The following is a 23,002-nucleotide window of genomic DNA, read 5'->3' as shown; positions in this document are numbered from 1 at the left end:
GAGCTCCAAACTTGCCTGCGATCTTCTTTGTACCATTCAAAATCCGCTCGAGGAACAGCAGAGGCTTCACATTGAAGAACTCCTTTTTGTCCAACTGCAGTACCCGTACCCCTTGCCTTAGAAATTAAGGGAGGATCTATATACATAAAACAAAAAAACATATTTACAATCATGACATGAGATTCACGCTGAAACAATTTGTGTCTTGGATGATACTGTTTATGATGTATAGGCCAGACTAGGGCTGGGTATTGATTCTAATTTCCTCAATCGATTCGATTTCGATTCACACGAGTTCAGTTCGATTAGATTTTTCTCAATTCGATTCGATTCACTTCAATTCAATTCGATAGATTAATTATGGAACATCTATTTTTTTTAACTAATTTGTTCCCAAAAATGTACATTCTATTTTAAATACTACCATGCTCCTAAAGACGTATTTATAAGTTTTTATGTTATTTTTATGCTGGAGCATACAGAAGGCTTTGACGCAGCCTCTGGACTGAAGAGAATGGTTGAAGCAATGGCAGCAGAGTATATATATATATATATATATATATATATATATATAATCCAAATTGCTGCAAAACGGAAACCGATACAAATATACTTTTTTTTTCCTGATGAAAGAGGAGACTAATCTTTCTTTTTGGTAGGTTCCATGTTTTTATAGCAATAGAACACAATATTCCAAGGGCCTTGCAAAATCAGTCAAAATCCAGTAAATCAGCTGGGAGCAAATGGGGTTGCTTCAGTGAAAATGGCTGGGAGTGAATGAGTTAAATGTCAAGGACATGGTAAAAACTCTACAAATATTAAGTTCCAAAGTAAATTTTGTGGAGGCAGTACCTGGTCAAGTGATTTAGTTTATTAATGAAAGTAACACATGTTATAATCAATTAAGTGTTACACAAACATTGACATCAGCAAGGATGTGAAGAAAATATTTTCATAATTCAAATTTAATATTTGTAAATGTAAACTTAAAATATTCCGTATTGTCTTAAATTGCAATAAATTTATACATTGAAGAAAATACTTTTAAATTCATGTGAACAGAAAATTGAAAGAAAACACGAAGATATCCCCAAAAAATCGGCCTTTAAAATTATATTTTCTTAAGAATTGATGGGGAAAAAATTAGATATTTAAGTAATCGATATTGCGCTCGAAAATATATTGATTATTAAATTTTTCAAAACCAGCCCTAGTCCAGACAATAGTTTTAATCCTATAATTGATAAAAAAAAAAAAAAAAAAAGATTTGGTTTGTTTCCCCTCTATCACCTTTCAAATTTTATTTTCTGTGTGGTACAGTCTACGTTACACTCTACATATGGCAAACATTAAAATATACCCGAGTGATGTTTTTCTATATGTCTAAAGGTTAAGTAGAGGGGGAAAAAAGTAGACAGCCAGGAAAGGACAAAAAGAAACGATAAGCCAAACAGGGCTGCTTGTGTGTGGCAGTTGCTGCGCAGTGAAATGTAAGATAAATATGGCATTACACAATGTATTGTAAATTTGAATATTTTATTTAATGTTTAAGATTTTATGGGGGTAGGAATAGATACTTCCTGCTACACCTTTTCGTGCGTAAGCAGGTATGATATTGCTAATATTGCTTGAAAAGAAAAAAGTAAATTGACAAAATCATAATTTCCGTCTGTTGTTGTAGTGGGCAATGAACACAGATCTATAGTTTTTGATGTGAATGTGATGAAATGAGGGCCTCATGATTACAAAACCCCTCAATATATCAATGTCCCAGCACTTTCAACACATAATGCATTATGTGAAAAAATGCCAAACAAAAATCATGCCTCATAATAAATTATAAAAATGAGGAATAAATAATGTTTTTGTGCTTAATTTCCTAACATATTGGTATAATGTAGGCCAATATTTTTTTTAACTTGCAAGTCCCTGTGGCATTATGGGAAAAAAATGGCAATTTGGGAACAAACGTTTTTAGCATATAGCCTGCAAGTACGTTCATATGTACTTGTATGTTTAAAGTAGGGGTGTCAAAATTAGTGCGTTAATTTTGAGTTAATTCAAAGTTTGTTAACACCACAATTTTTTTTTAATGCGCACTTAATGACCACCCCTTACTTGGAAAGCCTGTACTGGGGGAATTCCAGTCGCAACGCAGCAGACACGCCCATGTCAAAATTTAGCAGGAATAAATTGAATAATAATGCATATATTTGTCGAGACTGGGGTCAAGTTGTATTTTACAATTTTAAAAATGTATAGAATTTCACAACTTCCTATTAAAGTTTAGCTAGCTCTTAATAAGAAGAAAAATACACTGAGCTGTCACCAATGTCTTACAAATGCAATTATGCCATCTAGTGGCAGAAAAATGACTCAGTATCAGAATCAGTATCAAACTCGTTTTAAACAGTACAGTACATCTTTTTAATTTTAACTCAACGTTATGAAATATGAAATGACTAAAAGATCCAGGCATATTTTTATTAGTTTAACATTTCCCCCCTCTTTTATGATAACGAGAGTTTGAAAACATGGGAAAAATTTGTTTTTGGTACATTTGGAACAGATATCAAATTTGCGATTAATTCTGAGTTAACTCAATCAAGTCATGCAATTAATTACGATAAAAATATTTAAACGCCTGACACCCCTAGTTTAAAGGTATATTCAAATACTGTACGTTTAAAGGTGCAAATACTTATTTAATTATGTTTAAATGTATTTGCAAATACGGTCGAATTGATTAGTCAAAAATGTTCACTCCATTTTGGCAGTTCCACACTCGCGTAGTAAATAATGTATTATGTAATCGTACATGACACGAGACAGTTTGTAAGGCATATAGAAGTCATGCACCTTTTCTATGTCACTACGACCCACCACCCAAATTATTGCTGGATAAAGGAAAAGTCTTACAGTTGACTGCGACTTGTACTGTCCTAACATCAGGGGCAGATATGTCATTTGAAGCAATGCATTCATATGATCCGGACTGATCCTTGGTGATGGCAACCAGCTCTAGATGTTCTCCTTCTGTTACAAATGTATGAGTGCCTGTAGAAGGGAAAGAAAAAAAAAGGATATTTGCATAAAAAATTGACATCTACTGACCTTAAAATTTGTATCACAGTAATAGATGCATTAAAAAGGGAAGTGTTTTCTCAGCCTTCATTCATCCATTAGTGGCATTCATCCATTCGTAGTGTGTGATACCGCATTTTTGGTATCCAGCTAATACCAAGTAAGTACAGGGCCAATAGGGTCGATCCCATACTTTTCAATAATTAAAGTAGATACATCATCTGAAGCTCAATTAATTTTCATGACCTGTAAATGTTTTTGTTTTGTGTCTGGGCGGTACGGTGGCTGACTGGTTAGCACGTCCGCCTCCCAGTGCTGAGGATATGAGATTGAGTCCGGGCTTCGGCCTTCCTGGGTGGAGTTTGCATGTTCTCTCCGTGCTTGCGTGGGTTTTCTCCGGGTGCTCCGGTTTCCTCCCACATTCCAAAAACATGCATGGCAGGTTAATTGAACACTCCAAATGGTCCATAGGTGTGATTGTGACTGTGGATGGTTGTTTGTCTCTGTGTGCCCTGTGATTGGCTGGCAACCAGTTCAGCTGGGATAGGCTCCAGCACCCCCCGCCCCCCGCGACCCTTGTGAGGACAAGCGGTTAAGAAAATGGATGGTTTCAATCGGATGAAAAATGGGCAAGTTAATTGAGCTTAAAGACCTTCAAGCAGGAATCAAAACCAGAATCTTGCACATGCCAGTCATGTTATTTAACCACCACACTATTGGGGAAGCTATCACTAGTGAATGGAGACACGTGTTTAATAATTTCAATGAAATTATAATGCATTTCTTGATATGATAGTTGGTATACATGTACTGTATACCCTCGGCCCGAGGTGATTTGGCCCCTAGGTGATTTGGTGCCCAAGGCGAAAGTGTAGATTGTAGCCCATGTATAGACAACAACATAAGCGAGCCATCCATCTATCAATAGCGCTAACACTCAGCAGCAGGTCAGATTCAGGGTGCCGGGTCATGATCTCATATTTATTTGGACTAGAAGTCAAAAATAATTATTATATAAAATATATATGCTCTATAACATTTTGTAGCATCTTCGGTTGAAACAAAGGTGGTATCTCCAACTGATGGTTCACAACTTTTTGTAAGAGCTACAATACAAATAAACAAAAATTGCCATTAATAACGGTATGTTTTGTGTATCCTTTTACCGTATTTAAGCCATATACTAGGGTGACCATATTCCCATTTCCAAAAAAAGAAGACACTTGCCCCCGCCTTGAAATTGTGGTACCAGTCGCAGTTTCACAGTGTACTTCACCTCCTATTAGTCACGCAATGCTAACCGGACATTTTCATGAATTTATAAAAAACACGCGTTAACAACGGGTCCTCCCAAAAGATGATACATTTGGTCACCCTACCATATACTATAAATTAATTGCCTTAAATTATTACCTTTTATAGCCTTGACAATCTCTTGAGTACAATTTATATTGTAAATAAACATTTTAACCTTGCCTGTTGCCTTTATAAATACCTTAAAACAAAAACAAACCATACAGAAATACAGATTCTTAGTCAATAAAACAGAATCTTGAGCAATAACGTTGCTAAATATTTACCAAGGTGCGTTAGCACACTCAAGTGGACGAAAATGACAACTATGCAGTAAATTACACAATGAACATGAAATATAGCAACATTAGTTAAAAATTGAAACATTGCTCCAATACGAACCTCGTCCCCTTCTCAGCCAGGTGCTAAAGAATCGTTCACTGAATTAGTAGTATAAACTTCAGTTTTCTCTGATTTCCTGTGTCGCGCATACGTCTTCTCTGCGCTTGGAAGACGGCGCTACTAACGGCAGTACGTTGGTTACTTACGGCAGTTCCTACCGGTTTATGAGACCTTTTCCTGTTTCCTTCAAAATAATAGTATCAATTATATTATAATAGCACAATAAAACAACACAATTCTGCAATACAAAAATGCAAAAACAAAAATAATGGCAGGGTCATTTACATATTTTATTTTAGAAAACCGAGGGGGGGGGGGGGGGGACGGGACTATTTTTTGCGCCCCCTCGGCGACCGCCTAGTATGCCCTGTGTATAAACATTTAGCATTATCGCCATGGATATATTTACTATTATTACTGCTACTACCATTTGAAGGTGGGATTCGAACCCGACAACCTCCTGGTTACTAGACAATGCACTTTACTAACTGCGCCACTGAGCAGTATCAGAGATCAGTTGTATGTATGGAAGTGGGCGTGGAAAGTGGAAAAGTTAAATGTCAGTCCAATTGAAAATGAATGGGGAAAAGTTAATATTTAACGTTAAATTGTGCGAATACTGTAAGTAATGTGGAATCAGACGATATATTCCCAGGATGGGGTGAATTATTGAAGCAAGTAAATCCGTGTAAATCCGAATAATTATGTGGGAGTTATTGCATGGCAAAAAAGTGTGGAGAATAAAAATCACAGTAACAAAAAAATAAAACTGTTCTTTTTTTCAAGTACAAAGTGTGTACAGGGTTTCCAATATAAAAATAAAGCAACATTTCTCCCCTTTAGTACCCTCTTTTCTCTTTCTGATAATAATAATAATAATAAATAAAACAACTGGTGAACATTTATTAAATAAAGTGTAAATAACTAATCAATCCACAGAGCTCTGTGCAGAAGAAAAGTTTTGGTTACCTGTTTTTCTCCAGGAACAGTATCATGTTGACATTATTTGCTTTTTAATGCACTTCACCTGTGACTTACTAAATACCCTCCTTTTGAAGAAAAATGCTCTTGGGTGGTACTGATGATGCAACCACTGGTCAACATTTTTGGGGGGCAACTTTGCTCAGAGAGGGGGATACTGATTGATTTGTTACTACCAATTTAGTGGATCCTGACCCCGAGCAATTAGTCTTTCCTCCAAGTACCTGTTGTACATTACATTTACGTTCCTCTTCTTCTCTGCCATTTTTCCGTTTCATAACATTGTGGATACATGTGTTTATTGTTTATTATTTTGGATCTCCATTTGCTGTCACTCGGCAGCTATACTCTTCCTGGGGTCCATATTTTAAATCAGAAAAAAATAAAAATAAACACATTATAAATATTTCTGTCACATTAAGTTATATATTGTGGTATCTTACACTGTTCAAAGGAATGCATGATTAAATAAATAAAATATTACATATTCCTGAACTTTCTTCATGGAATTGTTCCCTCGTGCCTACCTGGGATTTCTCTGGGTTAAAAAAAGAGTAGAATAATATTTTACAGACAGTTTATTTATTTTAGCAAAGTTAAGCCACACTTTCGATCAGCAGCGTAATGAGTGCATGCATAGGGTCTACTGACACCGAGTTCTGCACCAGGTCGGCGGACGGAGCATCAGAACCGAAATTTTCCAGTCGATTTTTAAGACTCAATGCCAAACACCACTAAAGGCTAGTTATCATTCCCTCCCCTTATATTGGATGTGTGAATTAACAAAAAGTAGACATTAGAAACACGGAAACATAGACAGCAAAAATGCTGCCATGAAGCCTACAAAACAGCAATACACCATTATATCACTTCAATGACACTTGGTATCATATTAACATAACTAACACATATTTAAATCAAAGGACACGTACGAATTGCAACAATATACAATTTGTTCTTTGATCCAGAGACTCTGGATTTTCATTCTGCATCACCAAAAGATGTTAGATGTTAGGAGGCTGTAGGTCACGCCGTGGCATTCAGGGTTCAAAGCCCGAGGACAAAAGGAAAATTGCAAAAAGATGTGCCCCATCACTCTGATGTTTTGTCTCGTTCAAGTGAAAATGTTACTTCCCATCCCTACATAAAACCCACACATTAAAAAAAAAAATCTATTTTCTTTTGGCCATGTTTATGTTGGTTCTAGATGCATGTGCGCAGCAACTTAATGCTCAAAATGGTGCCCTTGAGACATTGAATGACCACAGACAGCAATGTGTCTGAGTGTTTCATAGCAGCAGCATTAAGGAAACAAACACAGACAATGGCCAACAAAATTCTGACATTTTGCATATTACTCATTGACTGCACATTGATGAGGAAAAGTTCTTACCATTTCTTATTGTTACTCAATACATTATATTCAAAGATAACTATATGAAATGTGAAAAAATGAGAACTGTGTAGTGCTCAATTGTGGAGGTATAGCCTTCAAAATTGTTTTCCCTGCACTTTGGCATCCAGCATGAGTCACCCCTCCCCCACTGTATAAGAACTGAGTGTGTGTGTTTTTACATCAGTGAATATATCTGTACTACTATCCATCCATCCATCCATCCATCCATCCATCCATTTTCTGACGAGCTTATCCTCTCTAGGGTCGCAGGCGTGCTACCCTAAGGCAGTAGGCCCCAAACTGGACACCAGCCAATTGCAGGACTATACTACAAAATTATAAATATTTAGACCCTTTCTACCATTAGTCTACAGCAGCCATCCCCAATTAGTGTCCCGTGGGGCAAATCCAGCATGCCAGAGCAAAGCCAATGCTGACTCAGCGACGCAGAGCAAAGAAGTGGATAAAGTGTCACAAATATCTCAATGGGAGCTTGTGTTAGCTTTATGTTATGTTGTCAAGGAGACGTTGCTCATCTCCACGAAAGTTACGATTGGCTATTCAAGCAAATGACAGGCTTCTCTAACACAGCCAGTTTAAATGTGACTCAGATGGAATGGATCAGATCGTATGTTTAGATCGTATTCAATGGAAGACTTATTCATTTAAAAAAATATTTACAAAGAAAAGAGTGAGCTGTCAAAAGTTATCCTGACTACTGGTGATTTATAGGGGAAATAGCAACGGGCTAGCCAGTAAATGTTTTACTATCCCATGTCAAATCACCCAAAGATTTGCCATTTAAACATCATATTACTAATATAAGACGGTTTTCAATAATAATTTTTCAAAAAAAAAGAAAAAGGGGGTGGGGTGGGGAGGGTGGAGACGGTTGACAGCATGTGTCGTCGTAATTGCAAAGTGTGTATTTACTACTGTTTGACATTGTGAATTGAATTTGGACTAATTTGGTTCCTCGATTTGATCCCAATTCCTAAATGATTCTCAATCTCAATTTCTATGAGTTGCTCAAAGGACTACAGTATTTTTAACCAGTATAATAATATCAAACCTATGAACTTGATTTTTTTTATTTTACGAAAGCGCTTTTCAAGTGAGAACTAATTGGGGAACCCTGGGTTGCAGTGTGCAATTAGCTAACTAGCTATGGCTACAGCCTGAAAAATATGTATGACACAATTTACAAAACTGTTTGGTGTTGTTATTACCTACATTTTTAAATGTTATGTTTTTTTGTGTTATTCAGGCTACTAAGTATTGTGGTTTACAGTATAATGTAGCTAGCAGGAAATGTGAGTGTGTGTTACAGGCTGAATAATGCGTGTCACTGTTTTTAATAAAAGATTAACTAACTCTCTCTTAAGTGTATTTGTCATGTGGACCTACGTACAGATGATTTACCCACTGGCTGACCACGGTGTCTAGATGCCTGTTAGCCTGAAAGCTAGCATGTGGTTAAAGAGAACATTCTGTACATTATTTTGAAATTAAAAGGATCTATTAAAAATCTGTAACGTAGGGCCGATATTGAGATGTTACAGACTAGAGAATCAAACTGGCATAAGAATAAATGAAATGATAAAAACAAGTTATTTTTGCTTATATAACACAAAAGATGGCGGTTGAGGTCATATAAGTACAGATCCCTTTGAAGTATGGATTAAGATAACATTGTAATTACCTAGCTGTTGTTCTGATGAAAGTTATGTCTTGACTACTTTCACAGCAACAGTTTGTAAGACAACGAAAATATTTGTTACTTTTTCAAATAAATTGAGGGATTCCTTAAACCTGTAACTCAAGCGCCAATGTTGATTTCACGTTAGGGTTCGCTCAAGGTAATGTTTTCTAAACTGTTTTAATGATTTTTCATGTTGCAAGAACATTTGGGATTTTGGATTACAACATGAAAAATCATTCAAAATCTAGGCGAACGTTTGCTGGCAGGACAACATTTTTTGTAAAGACTTCTGAGGACATAAAACAGCATGGGAACAACCCCAGCCTTCAATCAGAAGGAATTATTATCCTCATTCACAACAAACATATTGGCTATAAAATGGCATTTCAAGACAAATACACATGCATACTATAAACCTGCAGCTTTTTGTGAGTGCACAGCAAATCGGCCAGTGTTAAATTTCCAGTGTTCGATCAAATATGCAGTAAGCAGTGTTATTCTAACACTGTTAGGATAAAAAGTTACACTGTCAATAGTAAATTTCCTTGAGTGTTGGGGTGGATATTGGGTGTAACCTGAATAGCTTGAAAACCTAGAGTGTTAAATTGACCACTCCCTCATTTCCGGTAAAGGAGAAACTTTCCAATTTTCTAGCGCGCTGGCAACATTTCAATAGCGATACATCCATTTGTTGTTGTTGTGGTGGCGTGGCTCAGTAGTGGAGTGGTCATCTCCCAACCCTGAGAGCAAGGATTCGATCCCAGGCTAGTATGACTATGTCAAAGTATCCTTGAGCAGGATACTGAACCCCCAGTTGCTCCTGAGGCCGTGCCATCAGTAGTCAAAATGTAAAGCGCCTTGTAAGGAGGAAAAACACCATATAAATGAAGTACCATTTACCAGAGTAAAGTGTAGTTTGAGTTAAAATTTGAACACTGATACCAGTGCAATACACTCAGAAGTTTTTAAACATCAGAGTTAAGTGTAATTTGGCAGAACTACAGTAAATTTTTAACACGGATACTAGTGTAGATTACTTTCAACACTACTGGACACATATAAACACTTTTCTAGTGTTAGTTAGATTTAACATGCCTGCTCTTCCTGTGTCTATGTTGGTTTTCTCTGGGTACTCCGGTTTCCTCCCACATTCCAAAAACATGCATGTTAGGTTAATTGAACACTCTAAATTGTCTCTGGGTGTGAATGATTGTTCGTCTGTGTGTGCCCTGCAATTGGCTGGCAACCATTTCAGCGTGTACCCTGCTTACTGCCTCAAGACAGCTGGGAAAGGCTCCAGAACGCTCAGGACCCTCGTGAGGAAAAGCAGTTCAGATAATGGGAAGGATTTAATATATCATCAAATAATGGCTTAAAGAAAGTGGCCAACATATCAATTCTACCCGTAAAATTAAATTATAAAAATTGCATAATCAGTACTTGGTTCAGTTTTTTATGTTTTCTAAAATAAATAAATAAATACAACTGAAATAATGAAGCCTTTATTTTAGGAAGGTGATGAATGCATTATTTTAAAGTGTGTTTAAAGACCTTCATAAATGCCTAAGGAGTAATAGGGTATTTTCTATATAGCGGATGTCATTTATTGCAGGGGTGGTCTGGAATACTGTATACAGTAGCAGTCAGACCCGTCGCCAGATCTCAGGCTGAAGCGAGGCACATAAAATGCATGGAGGGGAGGGGGGACCAATTATTATGAATACCCTACTGACAGCATTAACTTGCCCCATATATTTGGATAAATTCACGTAGCACTGCCGTGCATCCATCCATTGAATGGCGCCCGCTGGTAAGTATTATCATAGACAGCGTGTACAGTACATACACATACAGTAGACGGCAGCCCCGCCGTGAGTACGTTGATGCTGCAGCCATATTGGATGAGGCAAAGTGAAGCTATCTTTAAAGATGCCTCATTCATGTTCTCCTTGGAGATGTATCATCAAGCCACAACTCATTGGATTAATAACGAACCAATACCTTTGATTATATTATCCCATTCTAACTCATTCTTACTAATTATTTGCCGATTTAACGGCTAATACAATTGCGACATCCAATATGGCAGATGCGCTGATCTATCGCTTCGAACGGGCCACCTGTTTGAACGGTGTCTGCAGCAGAATGAAAGAGCAAAACAGGAAAGCAAAATCCAATCTCATTTTAGATGCCCAAACGATATAAGGCTCCCGTGGTTTCTTTTTTCAAGTGGCTCTTTATTTGCCGACACAAATGTAGTTTGTAGTATGTCCCTCCTCACTTGCCGTATGCTGGTATTGTGTGCCAGCGTCCTCGGAATTCCTTACGTTGTTTGGGAATGTCACCGTTTATTTGTCTTGAACAAACGGCTACTGTTGGCCGTAGCCGACGCCGAAAACAAAAACAATTCACGGGCGGCGAGCAGTAAAAACAATGACCACAAGCAGCCAACACGAACCTAACATGTTGCGTTTACTGACATTCGGACATAAGAGTGCGAAACAGAATGGGCAACACACATAACACACTTAGTTCTTTACAATATTTTGAATGTTTTAGTGATAAACAACTCAACATTAGTATTTTAAAACACAAAATTAGCTACTATGAAAAATAGAATTTAAAAAAGTTTATTTTTTATTTATTTCATGCCTCAAATGGGGGGGGGCACAATCATCTTGGTCGGCGGGCCCGCCCATGGCGACGGGTGTGGTAGCAGTAACAATGTCGATGGGTCGCATTTCTTAATTTTTTTTGCGGGCATCTACTTTGAAGTATATTTTCCAGTGCAACCACTTTTTTTCCCCCTGTCCTGCCTGTCGTGTTTGTCTTTTTTTTTCAATCTGCCAAACCCACCAACTTTCCTTGTTTTTGTAGTGCATTGTGGTCATGATTCAGTCTTCACAAAGCATCGGCAAGCATGGCTCATTCATTTCCATGTACTGAATTGCATTGCCCATATATGGATAGAAGTGCGGGTTCCCAAGTGCTGTCAAGATTAAATGTCTTACAGGTTTGAAAGTTGCGTATTACACTTTGAGTAGGAATCCTCCGCACTCTTTTATAAGTGAGACACCTGAGGTTTGTCCTTTGTCATCTGCTCCCAAAATTATGTCAGAAAATGGACAGATGATAACAACATTTAACCACTTTTTTTTCTTAAGTTGGGTGTAATTGTGTTGCTAGGTTACTGTAAGACTTTTTCCACCCCTGTTACCATGGTATCATAGATGCCGAACAGAATATTGACTGTGAAGGCCAGCTATTGTCTAAGAATAAAGCCTGTCCAAATGTGAAAGAACCATTGTGCTTATTTTTTTATTTGAAATAAGGAGAGCTGTTTTACTTCAACATTTTCTTGGCTTTGCACAATAGAGTACCAGTCAAACATTCAGACACTTGAATGAAACAGTAGGTTGACATTGGGTTGACTGCCTCATTTGTTACTGACATTTTAATGCAATCACATAATGTAATTTTAAGTGATCTTTTTAAACCTGCTCCATTCAGTTTTGCTGTGCAGGAGGACAGTTCAGTATATATCCTACTTGTATTCTGATAAACATCTACTGGAAATGAATTAGGCGGAATAAGTGTGATGGGGGAGGCTATCCGGTACCAATCAGCCATGTAAAGAATGAGAGTGAATCAAGAGGGATCACTAGGGATGTGTATAGCAGTTAAGAGCGTGAGCCAGCACTGAGAGGCAAAATCCCACAGGCATGTGTCAAGGGAAACAAGCTGGTGAATCAACATTGACACACATGCATAAGAGTTATCAGAGGTGTACGCAGATGCTGCGCAGGCACAATTGGGACTGATGAGCCGGCCCTATACGCTTGGCTTAAGACATGTAAGCTGACGGCACTGTAGTATTGTTAAAGCACACACAAACACAAAGCAATACCCAAAACTCGTGTGCTTCTGTTTAAATAAATAAATAAATAGCCTATTGGTGATGGAAACCGATTTACTTCATATATATGTTTTCATTAGGGTGGGGGGACTTATAGTATTAAATCAATACTGGAAGAACTCATTCACTCCCAGCCATTTTCACAGAAGCAACCCCCTTCGCTCTCGGCTGTTTAACTGGATTTTGACTGATTTTGCAAGGCCCACAGAATATTGTGTTCTATTACTATAAAAACATGGAACCTACCAAAAGAAAGATTAGAGTCTCATCTTTCCTTAGGAAAAAATATATTTGTATCTGTTTCTGTTTTGCAAAAATTTGCATTAGAATATAGCTAAGTTTCATCATTATTCACAAACCTGTTGAAAACACTGGCAAAAAGCTTGTTGCAACATGGCCCTGACTGATCTCGTATACTCTGCTGCCACCTGCTGGCCGTTTTTTGTAAGAACTACCATTTAAGCGACCTCTTCAGGTGAGAAACTGCATCAAAGCCTTCTGTGTGCTCTGGCAAAAATACAATTAAAACTTTTTTTTTTTAAGTATAAATACTGTTTTGGGACCATGGCAATATTTAAAATAGAACGTTTTTATAAATTTTTGTGAGCAAATGCGTAAACAACCTTTGTAATATTAAAGTGATTGGATTTTGTTCTGCCATGAGTCGACAGTGACCACTTAATCAATTCTGTCTTGTAACACAGAACAGCGCAATACATTCCATATAATATTCAAAGGTAGTTTTAGTCTTCAAATTCAATATAATAATAACCACCGGGATGTTATTGAACTATTGTGATCTATTCTCAACAGCTACGTGACCCGCACAGGTCTAATTTTAAAGGCAGGGAAACCAATGAGGTGACCATTGCTAATTATTTCATGATTCCCAGAAATTAATTTTAAATATTAATGTCCAAGTGTGGTATTGACCATTTGCGCCGACGTCACGTGATCACGTGACTGCCCTCTGACGGACGGCGGAAGGAAATGATTGTTGAATGGAAGTGGATGTGACCCGGAGCGACTTAGCGACTTAGCGACTGTTATTTTCCAAATTAGAAGTTATTATTGCCCATAGAGCCATGGAATCTACTACTTCAACCGAAGTTAGCCTGTCAGTCGAAGTGGCACTTTTTGTCGGGACTCATAAAGCGCGATATTTATTTAAGTTGGAGATCGCTTGTTTGAAAACAGCCCCTTACCTTCTGTTGCCTGTTGTTTTTACCAAGTTAATCAAATCGCCGATTCAGCCGGAATTCACAGCGCACGACCTATATCATTGTGTGGTCAATGCCGTCTCTCCTCCTTACAGTGGTACAGATTTATCTATTGTTTTGCATAGCAACCCAAGATGCAGGAATAATGTATTTATGTTAATGTCAACGGTATGTGTTGGAACGACTGATTCAAAAGCTTGTCGCTGGCTGGGTCTCTGGGACGAGATGCTCCGCTCACACTGGGGGACAATATACCTCATAATGCAAAGGTAAAACTTGTTTATCATGCTAACTGACTTATTTTTAAATAGTCCGTTCTATATTGAAACACTGTGATGATGTTATGTTACTATATTTACTAGCATGGAACAATTGATTATCGTAGTGGCAAGCTATGTAGTCATTTCATGAATATTACTCCGGCTCCAGAGTGAAAAACTCCAAGCACAAAGACGAAATCCCCCATTATTAAACAGTCAAATGCACTTAGTTTTAAAGAAGGTGCATTTTAAAACTAAGCTGTGTGTTAGTGCAGTTGGAGTGGACGCTAACTATCTGGCTCGTTAATGTGATTTGAAACACGCAATTCGACACCTCTGTTACACTCTTTGTTACAGTGTACGTTTACAAGTAAAATGTTTGAACAATTATCTACTAACCTCGCAAAATATGATCGCTGCAAATCCGTGAATACTTTGTGGGCTGCCAGTCCTTTCTGTTGATTGCTGCTATCAATCGACGTCATTCGTCTTCATTAGTGGGTATGCGATAAAAAGCAACATTTGGTTTACTCCTTTGTCTGTCTGTACAACCGACCGCACAGTAAGATATGACAATTTTAAAAGATAATCGATTAGATAAAGGACTTAACGCTGTACGAGATTCAATGGTTACAATACAGGCAAGCAGCTCTTTTGCCATCCAGCGTCCCGTAGGGGGCGTTCCCATGAGGACGCTGACATCACGTGCAAAAGGTCAATAGTAAATAATCACACACAATGTTACCCCGGAACTAGAAACCCCGAGGAACCTGTTTGAACAACAGAAACTAATTGGAAGACAACGGCACCAACACTGAACTAACTGTACTGAACTAATAATCGTCCCTTTTCATTCATTGACAAAGAAAAAATAATTAATGGATGAATGAATGCCGTTGACCATCTCGAATATACATTTTTTTTCATAAAGTTTTTAGATAATTTTCTTCTTTCTCTACTCCTACCTACATTGCAATTACCGCTGCCAGAAGATACCGATTTACATAAATGCAAATCTCACCTGTCACTAATTGTTGTTTTGCATAGCAACCCGAGATGCAGGAATAATGTATTTATGTTAATGTCAACGGTATGTGTTGGAACGACATAATATAGTAATAGAATTATGAGAGCAAATGTGAATCCAACCCAGTCCTGGCAAAGTGTCCTTAATTAACTCTTACAATTAAATCTAGCTAACTTTGGTAAAAAAGAATACTTTGTTTGTATTTACATTTGAAATAATCATCTCTCACATTTATCATCTTTATCTGGGAGCCAAAGTCAGTCATTACACAGCGTATCTGCACAACATGTTTGCTAGCATATTATATAACAATATTCTAACTATATATTCTCCTCCTCTCTATCAGAAGAGCTTATGTGGTCGTCTTTATAACACGCAGCAGCAGTCCAGCTTTTTGAAACCTGTTGGTAATTGTGGATTGTTTACACTGTTCTGTGCAGTCAGGATCCACTGGCAAACTTCACCTTAAGTTGCTCTAAAATGCGGCCAGTTTTGATCAATTATTTTTCACCGCTAGTCATCCACTCCTCCCACTGAACTCAGTGCCACTTTAAATGCACAATTCACACTAACGGCAAGTGGCTGCAAACACTTTGTTGTGCCCGCAGGAATCACAGCAGGAATTGAGTTTGTTCTCTTGATGACTTCTTTCACAGATTCTGTTATATGCACCCTCAGGACAGCCCAAAAATTCCCCCTTGTCGATTGCCGTAGCACTCTGTCAGTCAATGCTTTATTAGGCTTTCTATCATCCACCCGGTTTAATTGACTTTCACAGCGATTTCCTTCAGTAGTGTTTCTTTTGACATTGTTGTAAATCACCGAAAGTAGAAGCTTTTGTCCGGATGCTGTAAATCTCAACAGTTATTTTCATCGTGACAAAGGTGTCCCCTTTCTTGTTTAACGGCAGAGGTGGCAAATCCAGGTCCAGGAAGTAAAAACACTGCCACGGTTTGTTTTTAGCCCCAGGTGCTAGTTAGCTAGCTAATTTACTAGCTAGCTCCCATGGCGCTCGTTTACCTGCTAGGGAGCTAGCTAGCTAGCATCAGGGTCTAAAGCCAAACAGTGGCAGGGTTTTTACATTCTGGACCGGACTGGATTTTCCAGCTCTGTTTACCGGGTCAAACGTCAAAGGTACAGGTACATCATCAGATTTACGACATCTTCTGGTCCCGTCAAACACTCGGCAGTCTTTGCTTTAGTGTAATTGTGAAAGTTTTCAGCTTTTTCTCACAGGTAGTTGCTGACAGAGTTGCGCCTGCTCTGATCGACACCCACCAAAATCTTCAATCTTCTGTTCGGTAGCAAATGCTTTGGCTTTCAGTCTGATCTGCATGCTCAACCCTCTGCTCTTTCTTTTCAAGTTCTGGCTATCTACTTTTGCTACCTCTGAAAGAATTTGTGGGGCATGGCTCAGTGATTGAGTGGTCATCTACCAACTCAAAGGTTGTGTGATCCTCAACACTAGTGAACATGTTTAAGTGTCGTTGAACAAGATACACCTGCTACTGATGTTGCATTATAAACAAGGTGAATGTTAAAGTGCTTTAAGTACCTAAGGTAGAAAAGCGCTATACAAGTCCCATTTAGCATTTTTTAGTCTTCCTGCATTTAGTTAGTTTTTCTCGCTGCTGTTACCAACGTCTCACCATCGATACTATGACGTTAGGTAATTTAATTGGTGTGATGAGACTTGGTATTGGCAGCATGTCGCACATTAGTAAAAATTCATACATCTGCCACATCTCATTTAAAGGGTCTGTACCATGCAAAAAAATTTGGGGAGCTTTTAGCCATTTAACAATGATAATTCCTCAACAAAAAACACCAAAAAAGTGGTGTTTTCCTCCGTTCAACCATCTCTGAGCATTGAAGGTCATTCCTGCTCTCCAAGCGCCAGCCCCTTCCAACCCAAGAAAACAAGCGGGTTCTGACTTTGTTACATGTGGAAGCACTACCGCAGCGCCTCTGTGAACTAAACACACACCCACTTTCTCTGAGACCTTCATGCTATCACAGGATAGTGATAAAAGTAGCCTCTATCAGTAAACATTCTGTCCAGGTGAATTTATATCTCACTTTGATGAAAAGGACATAATGTGCAAGCTGGACAGGTTGAATATTACAGATCCCTATATTAAGCGCAAGGAGTACTTTGGCGACGACCAGTGTTGCGGGTAACGTGTTTCAAAAGTAACGCGGTGCAGTAATATATTACGTTTGATCACTAACTACGTACTATAACGAGTTACTGCAATAAATGTTGGTAACATTATTAGTTAGTTACTGACTCCCGTAACACAGTACAGTTTTGTGACCATAAAAACATATAATCACAGATTAAATGAAAAAAGTCATTCATTACAATAGGAGGAGCAAAGTAAAGCAATCATCTGTGAGCAGAGTTGCTTACTACTGCATTGAAACCACATATCATAGAGAGATACGGTGGACACTGGACCTCCTTTGTGAACAGCATTGCATTCCATTAATACGATAGTCTGCTCCATACGGGCTGAGAAGTCATTGTTTCTTACACCACTCACGGTGTCACAAAATAAAACATTCAAAATATAAGCACAAACAAAGTAAAACAAAAAATTAATAAACAGCATTAGAACTCTGAAAATGTAAGCGTTATTGTGTTTTTAGATATGATTTGAATGAATGTGCCATGACTTGCAGTATGGAAAATGCTGATCATCGATTGGCTATCGGCGAGCAAAATGCATTCTTGGGAAGATCTCCAGTGGCTGATGACGTCACGCTAAAGCAACTCCATTCGCACACGCACAAAGCACGACATCGAGTGACGTACACCTAAAACACGACGGAACGTGACACTGTCTTTACTGAAGTAAATATGGTCCCGCATGGTGTCGCGTCGGGGATCACTTTATCACATAGATTTACATGTAAGTCCATGCTTTTTCATCTCATATCGCCATTGTAGAGAGACAGGGGAAGGTACCATAAATATTTTAGGGAAATGAGGTGACGTATGGAGAGTTCGAGACGTCTACTAGAGCTGACGTCACGTCATTGCTTAGGGGAATAAATAAACCTTCTGCCGGGCTGCTACAAAGGTCAACTTAATGCTTTATGTTTTAAATGAAATTTAAGACAAATATAAATTTGACAATGTTACTTTGTGTTCATATTGCAGACGCATCACATACATATCCGATTTATAAAGAAGAAGAACACAAGAAATTGGAATTGTACGAATTACACTGCATGGGGGGAGGGGTGTGGGGGTAGTTGGGGGGGACAGACACATGTTGCATATATGGGCAAAAAAAAAAACTGTATTGGTCTGCAGTGTGAACATAGCATAGATATTTTTGCTTTTATTACACATTTCCACCCATCCATCCATCCATCTATCCATCCATCCATTTTGTTAGACCAGTTATCAATTATACTTCGTCTATCACTATTATTTTTTAACCAATTTCTTTATATACAAGTTTACTATACGTAAAAAAATTCATTATGTTATTGATAAAAGGAACACACATTGGCAATATAAACTCATCTTTCCCTTGTATGTAAATGTATTTGAGTATGTTAATAATTTTATTTATGGTGTACATCCATCCATTTTCTAAACCGCTTGTCCTCACAAGGGTCGCGGGGGGAAATATGTTACATTTTGGAAGTAACTTGCCGAACACTGGCAACTATAGATCCTGCAGGTCTGCAGCCAGGTACTCTTGGGCAGATGGGGAGAAGTTGAACTCAGAGGCGTAGCTTCCCATTAGGCAAGGCAAGCGATTGACACAACCCGCTTTCTCTGCATCATCTTTACCACCTTGTTTTCTCTGGTGTCAACCCCACAAGGAGTCTTATAACCTGTCTGTTGTACCTCCACTGAAATCTTTCATCAAGTTATTGTCTGCCAGCCAGCTGGCTATTAGCACCTTAGAAGAGGTAGGACATTTTGGTAGCATCACATAAGGGATTTTTTTTAAATACCATTATATACATTAGAATTAAGCACAATACACATAGAAAAAAGGTACTGTATGTGAAGAAAACAATTTTTTTTAAATTGAAACCATTTTTAGCCAGTCAAGTATAGTACTGAACAAGATGTTTATTTTTTAACGGCTACTTTAGAAAAAAAATAAAATAAAAAATAATTTCCTTATACATTTATTCCTATGAAGCAAATTATCTAAGGAATTCAACATGACAGTGGGAGTGTAATTAGCTGGCTTGTGATGCTTCAGCCTGATAATTGTACTTGATGATAATTAATAACGTTCCACTAGTGATGCATTCATGTGTGCCATCTTATGGCACCCCTGTGGCATTTGATAAAGCCTGCGTGAAGACGCTGGTTACACATGTGACATGAAAGCTAACATGATGTGAACTGGGAATAAATATAGCATTCAAGCTTCATCAAGTGTGTGGATGCCTTCATAAAATACAGCATGTATTGCAAATGATCTCATATCGGATTTAGTTGGGAGGATTTTAGGCAGCACTCAAAAGACATCACAAGCCATTAAATTTTCCTTTTGGGAGATGAGAACAGTTTATTGCATGGTTCATTAAAGAGTTTGCTCATTCGAAGCTTATAGAATAATATGAGGGAAGGCAAGTTGGTACCTACAAGCCATCAACATAGTTGGCAAATCTAGGCCCATAAAGTAAAAACCCTGCCACAGTTTGGCTTTAGACCCTCGTACTAGCTAGCTAGCTCCCTAGCAGGTAAACAAGTGCCCAGGGAGCTAACTAGCTAGTACCTAGGGCTAAAGCCAAACTGTGGCAGGGTTTTTACTTTCTGGACCTGGATTTGCCACCTCTGGCCGTCAATGTTTAGGGTGAAGTTTATGAGTTAATTTGTTCAGTGTTTTAAGTCCAATGATAATTATTTCTTCTTATTCGTTACATTGTAGTTTGAGGAAGTTGAAGATTTTGTTTTAGAGATGCAGTTTGTCAGGGTTGAGCAGGTGGCAGAGGAGAGTTGGACATCTTCGGCAATGGAACTGGAGACAGTGGCACAGATTATGTGACCAAGAGGGACCAAGTACAGGATGATGGTACATCAATTTTCCTTTTGGGAAAATAAAGTGTTTGTGATTCTGAAGATAAAGGTGAAAGGTGGAAGGGGCCAAGAACAGAACCTTCTAAAAAAAAAAAAAAACTTGAAGGAGGGCAGCAATGGGGATTTTGAGTTGTTGGTGTGGATGAATTGGAGAGGTACGATCTGAACCAGGAGAGGAGGTGTCGGTGATGTTGAAGGGGTTCCAAGTTGGGTGAGAAGAATAGCATGATTTATGGTGTCAAAAACTGTGCTGAGGACGAGGAGGATGAGAATGTTGAAATTGCCACTATCAGGAAAGAGTAGTTGGTTGTCAGTGCTGTGCTTGGGGTGGAATCCAGATTCAAAATGTTCATCTAGGATATTGGTGGAGAGATGATCTTTCAGTTGAGATGCTACAGCACATTCCAGTATTTTTTGGGGATAAAAACTGTAGGTCGTAAATTGGCCTGGGATTTACTGGGATGTCCGGGTTTTGTCTTTTTGTTGTTGTTGTTTAATGGGGTTGATGCCAAGAAGTTTGAGAGATGATGGGAGAATGGCAGTTTATTGTTGTAGTGATTAATAGGGAATGAGCAGCAAGGCAGCCCTTGACAAAGCAGGTGAGATGCGGTCCAGGGTGCAGGTGGCAGTTTTCATTCCAGTGATAAGATTGGAGAGCTCAGTGGAGGTGACAGGGGTCAACTGTGATAAATGGGCAACATGGGGATAGGGGGATTTGATGAAATTGCTGTAGATACTGTAGATTTTTGTTACGAAGAATGACAGGAAGAAAATATATTTTTCAAATATAAATGACTGGTAAGTGTTGTCCACGGGGATGATTAGTTTGTTTATGGTGGAAAAGAGTGTCTTGGGGTTTTCTTGGGAGTCAGTAAATTTTTGCATGCTCTGGAAAATACATCCTCGTATTGCTGCAGATGTTCTTTGTCAACTTGGGAATGGACTGTGACATCAGTTTTGTTATTGAAGTTGCCGGATGTGGGTTTTCATTTGCTGACGCTTAGTGGTGTACCATGGAGCAGAGAGTGAGGGAGATTTTTTTTTTTTTTGTGTTTATAGGCCAAGCTGGTCTATGGAGGATGAGAGAGTGTGGTTGTAGTAGACTGTGGGTTCAGAGGGATTTTGAGGGTGAATGGAAGAAAAGGTGGACATTTTTCATGTGATGGACGGCGAGAGATAGACTTCAATTTATAGAAATGGAAAGTAATGGTGCGTTTTTGCTTAGGCAGGGGGACGGGATTGTTGATGGTCCTGGTGATGGATAAGTGGTCAGAAATGGCTAGGTCAGTGTTGGAAAGATGTTGCAGATGGTGAGTCCAGTGGACCAGACCATGTCCACAATGTTACATCGGTTATGGGTGGGAAAGTTGACATATTGGATGAAGCTGAAACAGTCGAATATTTTCAGTCAATTATTTTCCTGTCAGTGTTTTAAGGCAATTTCATCAGGTTTGCACTTAGAACGTGGTTTTCTATTGTAGAAGTAGCCGCTGGGTGTAACCACCTTGAGAGAGAAGTTGTCCAGTGGTAGTTGCCAGGTTTCTGTTAAGCAGAGACATTTAAGTTTATTGCCTGTAATTAATTAGTTTAGAACCTTTTTGTTGGTAAGGGATCGGGTGTTAAGCAAAGTGAGCTTCATATGATTTTGCTTATTGAGAGTGTAGGGTGCTTCAACCAAAGGATTTTAGACTTGGGGTATGCATGTGTATTGTTGTGATGATGATGTGGTTGGTAAGTGGTGAACTGCCTTGTTGGGCAGAGTGAGGGAATGGAGTTACTCGTGTTTGTGTAAACAAAATTGCGACAAGATTTAAATTTTAAATATTGCAATGGTCCCAAAAACATAAGTATATGTTTTTTAATTCTACAACATACAGAAGGCTTTGATGCAGCCCCCGAACTGAAGAGAACGCTTAAAGCAATGGTAGTTATTACAAAGACAGCCAGCAGGTGGCAGCAGACTATAAAGATCAGCCATGGCCATGTTGCAGAAAGCTATTTTCCCCAGTGTTTTAAACAGATTTGTGAATAATGATGACACTTAGCTTTATTCTAATGCTAATTGGTGCAAAACGGAAACAGATAGAAATATACTTTTTTTTCCTGATGAAAGAAGAGACTCTAATCTTTTGGTAGTTTCCTTGTTTATAGCAATATAACAGAATATTCTGTGTGCCTTGCAAAATCAATCAAAATCCAGTAAAACAGCCGGGAGCAAAGGGGGTTGCTTCCGCGAAAATGGCTGGGAGTCAATGAGTTAAGGTTCGCTATACTTGTAATAACAACCAGGAGACTGCATATTCACAGTTGAACTATTTACTGGATGCCAAAAGATCAAGTACACAACTGTGGAGCTTTTTCTGCTCAATGAGGAAGGTCTAATCCAGTGGTGGGCAAACTCGGTCCTCGTGGGCCTGAGGCCTGCAGGTTTTGGATGTTTCCCTGCTCCAACACAGCTGATTCCAATCAACAGGATCGTTATCAGGCTTATGCATAGCTTGCTGATGATCTGATTATATATCAGCTGTGAGAAGGGAAACATCCAAAACATGCAGGACTCCGGCCCTCCAGGACACAAGTTTGCCCAGCCCTGGTCTAATCTGTTCAAAATGGTTTCTACTCATACTGTCTTGGCCGCCCACCCACACGGGGGACGGCTCAG

At 38.6% G+C, this 23,002-nt stretch overlaps 1 protein-coding gene across 1 annotated transcript in view; it reads right to left on the bottom strand.

Moving 5' to 3' along the window:
• The window catches only part of opcml (opioid binding protein/cell adhesion molecule-like), a 151,399-nt gene that overhangs the window by 8,997 nt on the left and 119,400 nt on the right, over window positions 1-23,002 (bottom strand). The window contains exons 4-5 of the mRNA XM_086098420.1: window positions 2,920-3,057; window positions 16-136 (exon numbers count right to left, since the gene is read on the bottom strand). Coding sequence (XP_085954546.1) covers window positions 16-136; window positions 2,920-3,057 — 259 coding nt within the window. The remainder of the gene's footprint in view (window positions 1-15; window positions 137-2,919; window positions 3,058-23,002) is intronic.

This window comes from Leptonotus elevatus, chromosome 16, assembly GCF_054856555.1.
Source record: "Leptonotus elevatus isolate MCC_2025b chromosome 16, RoL_Lele_1.0, whole genome shotgun sequence".
Classification (NCBI taxonomy): domain Eukaryota; kingdom Metazoa; phylum Chordata; class Actinopteri; order Syngnathiformes; family Syngnathidae; genus Leptonotus; species Leptonotus elevatus.
This window is presented reverse-complemented; position numbering and strand designations above follow the sequence as displayed.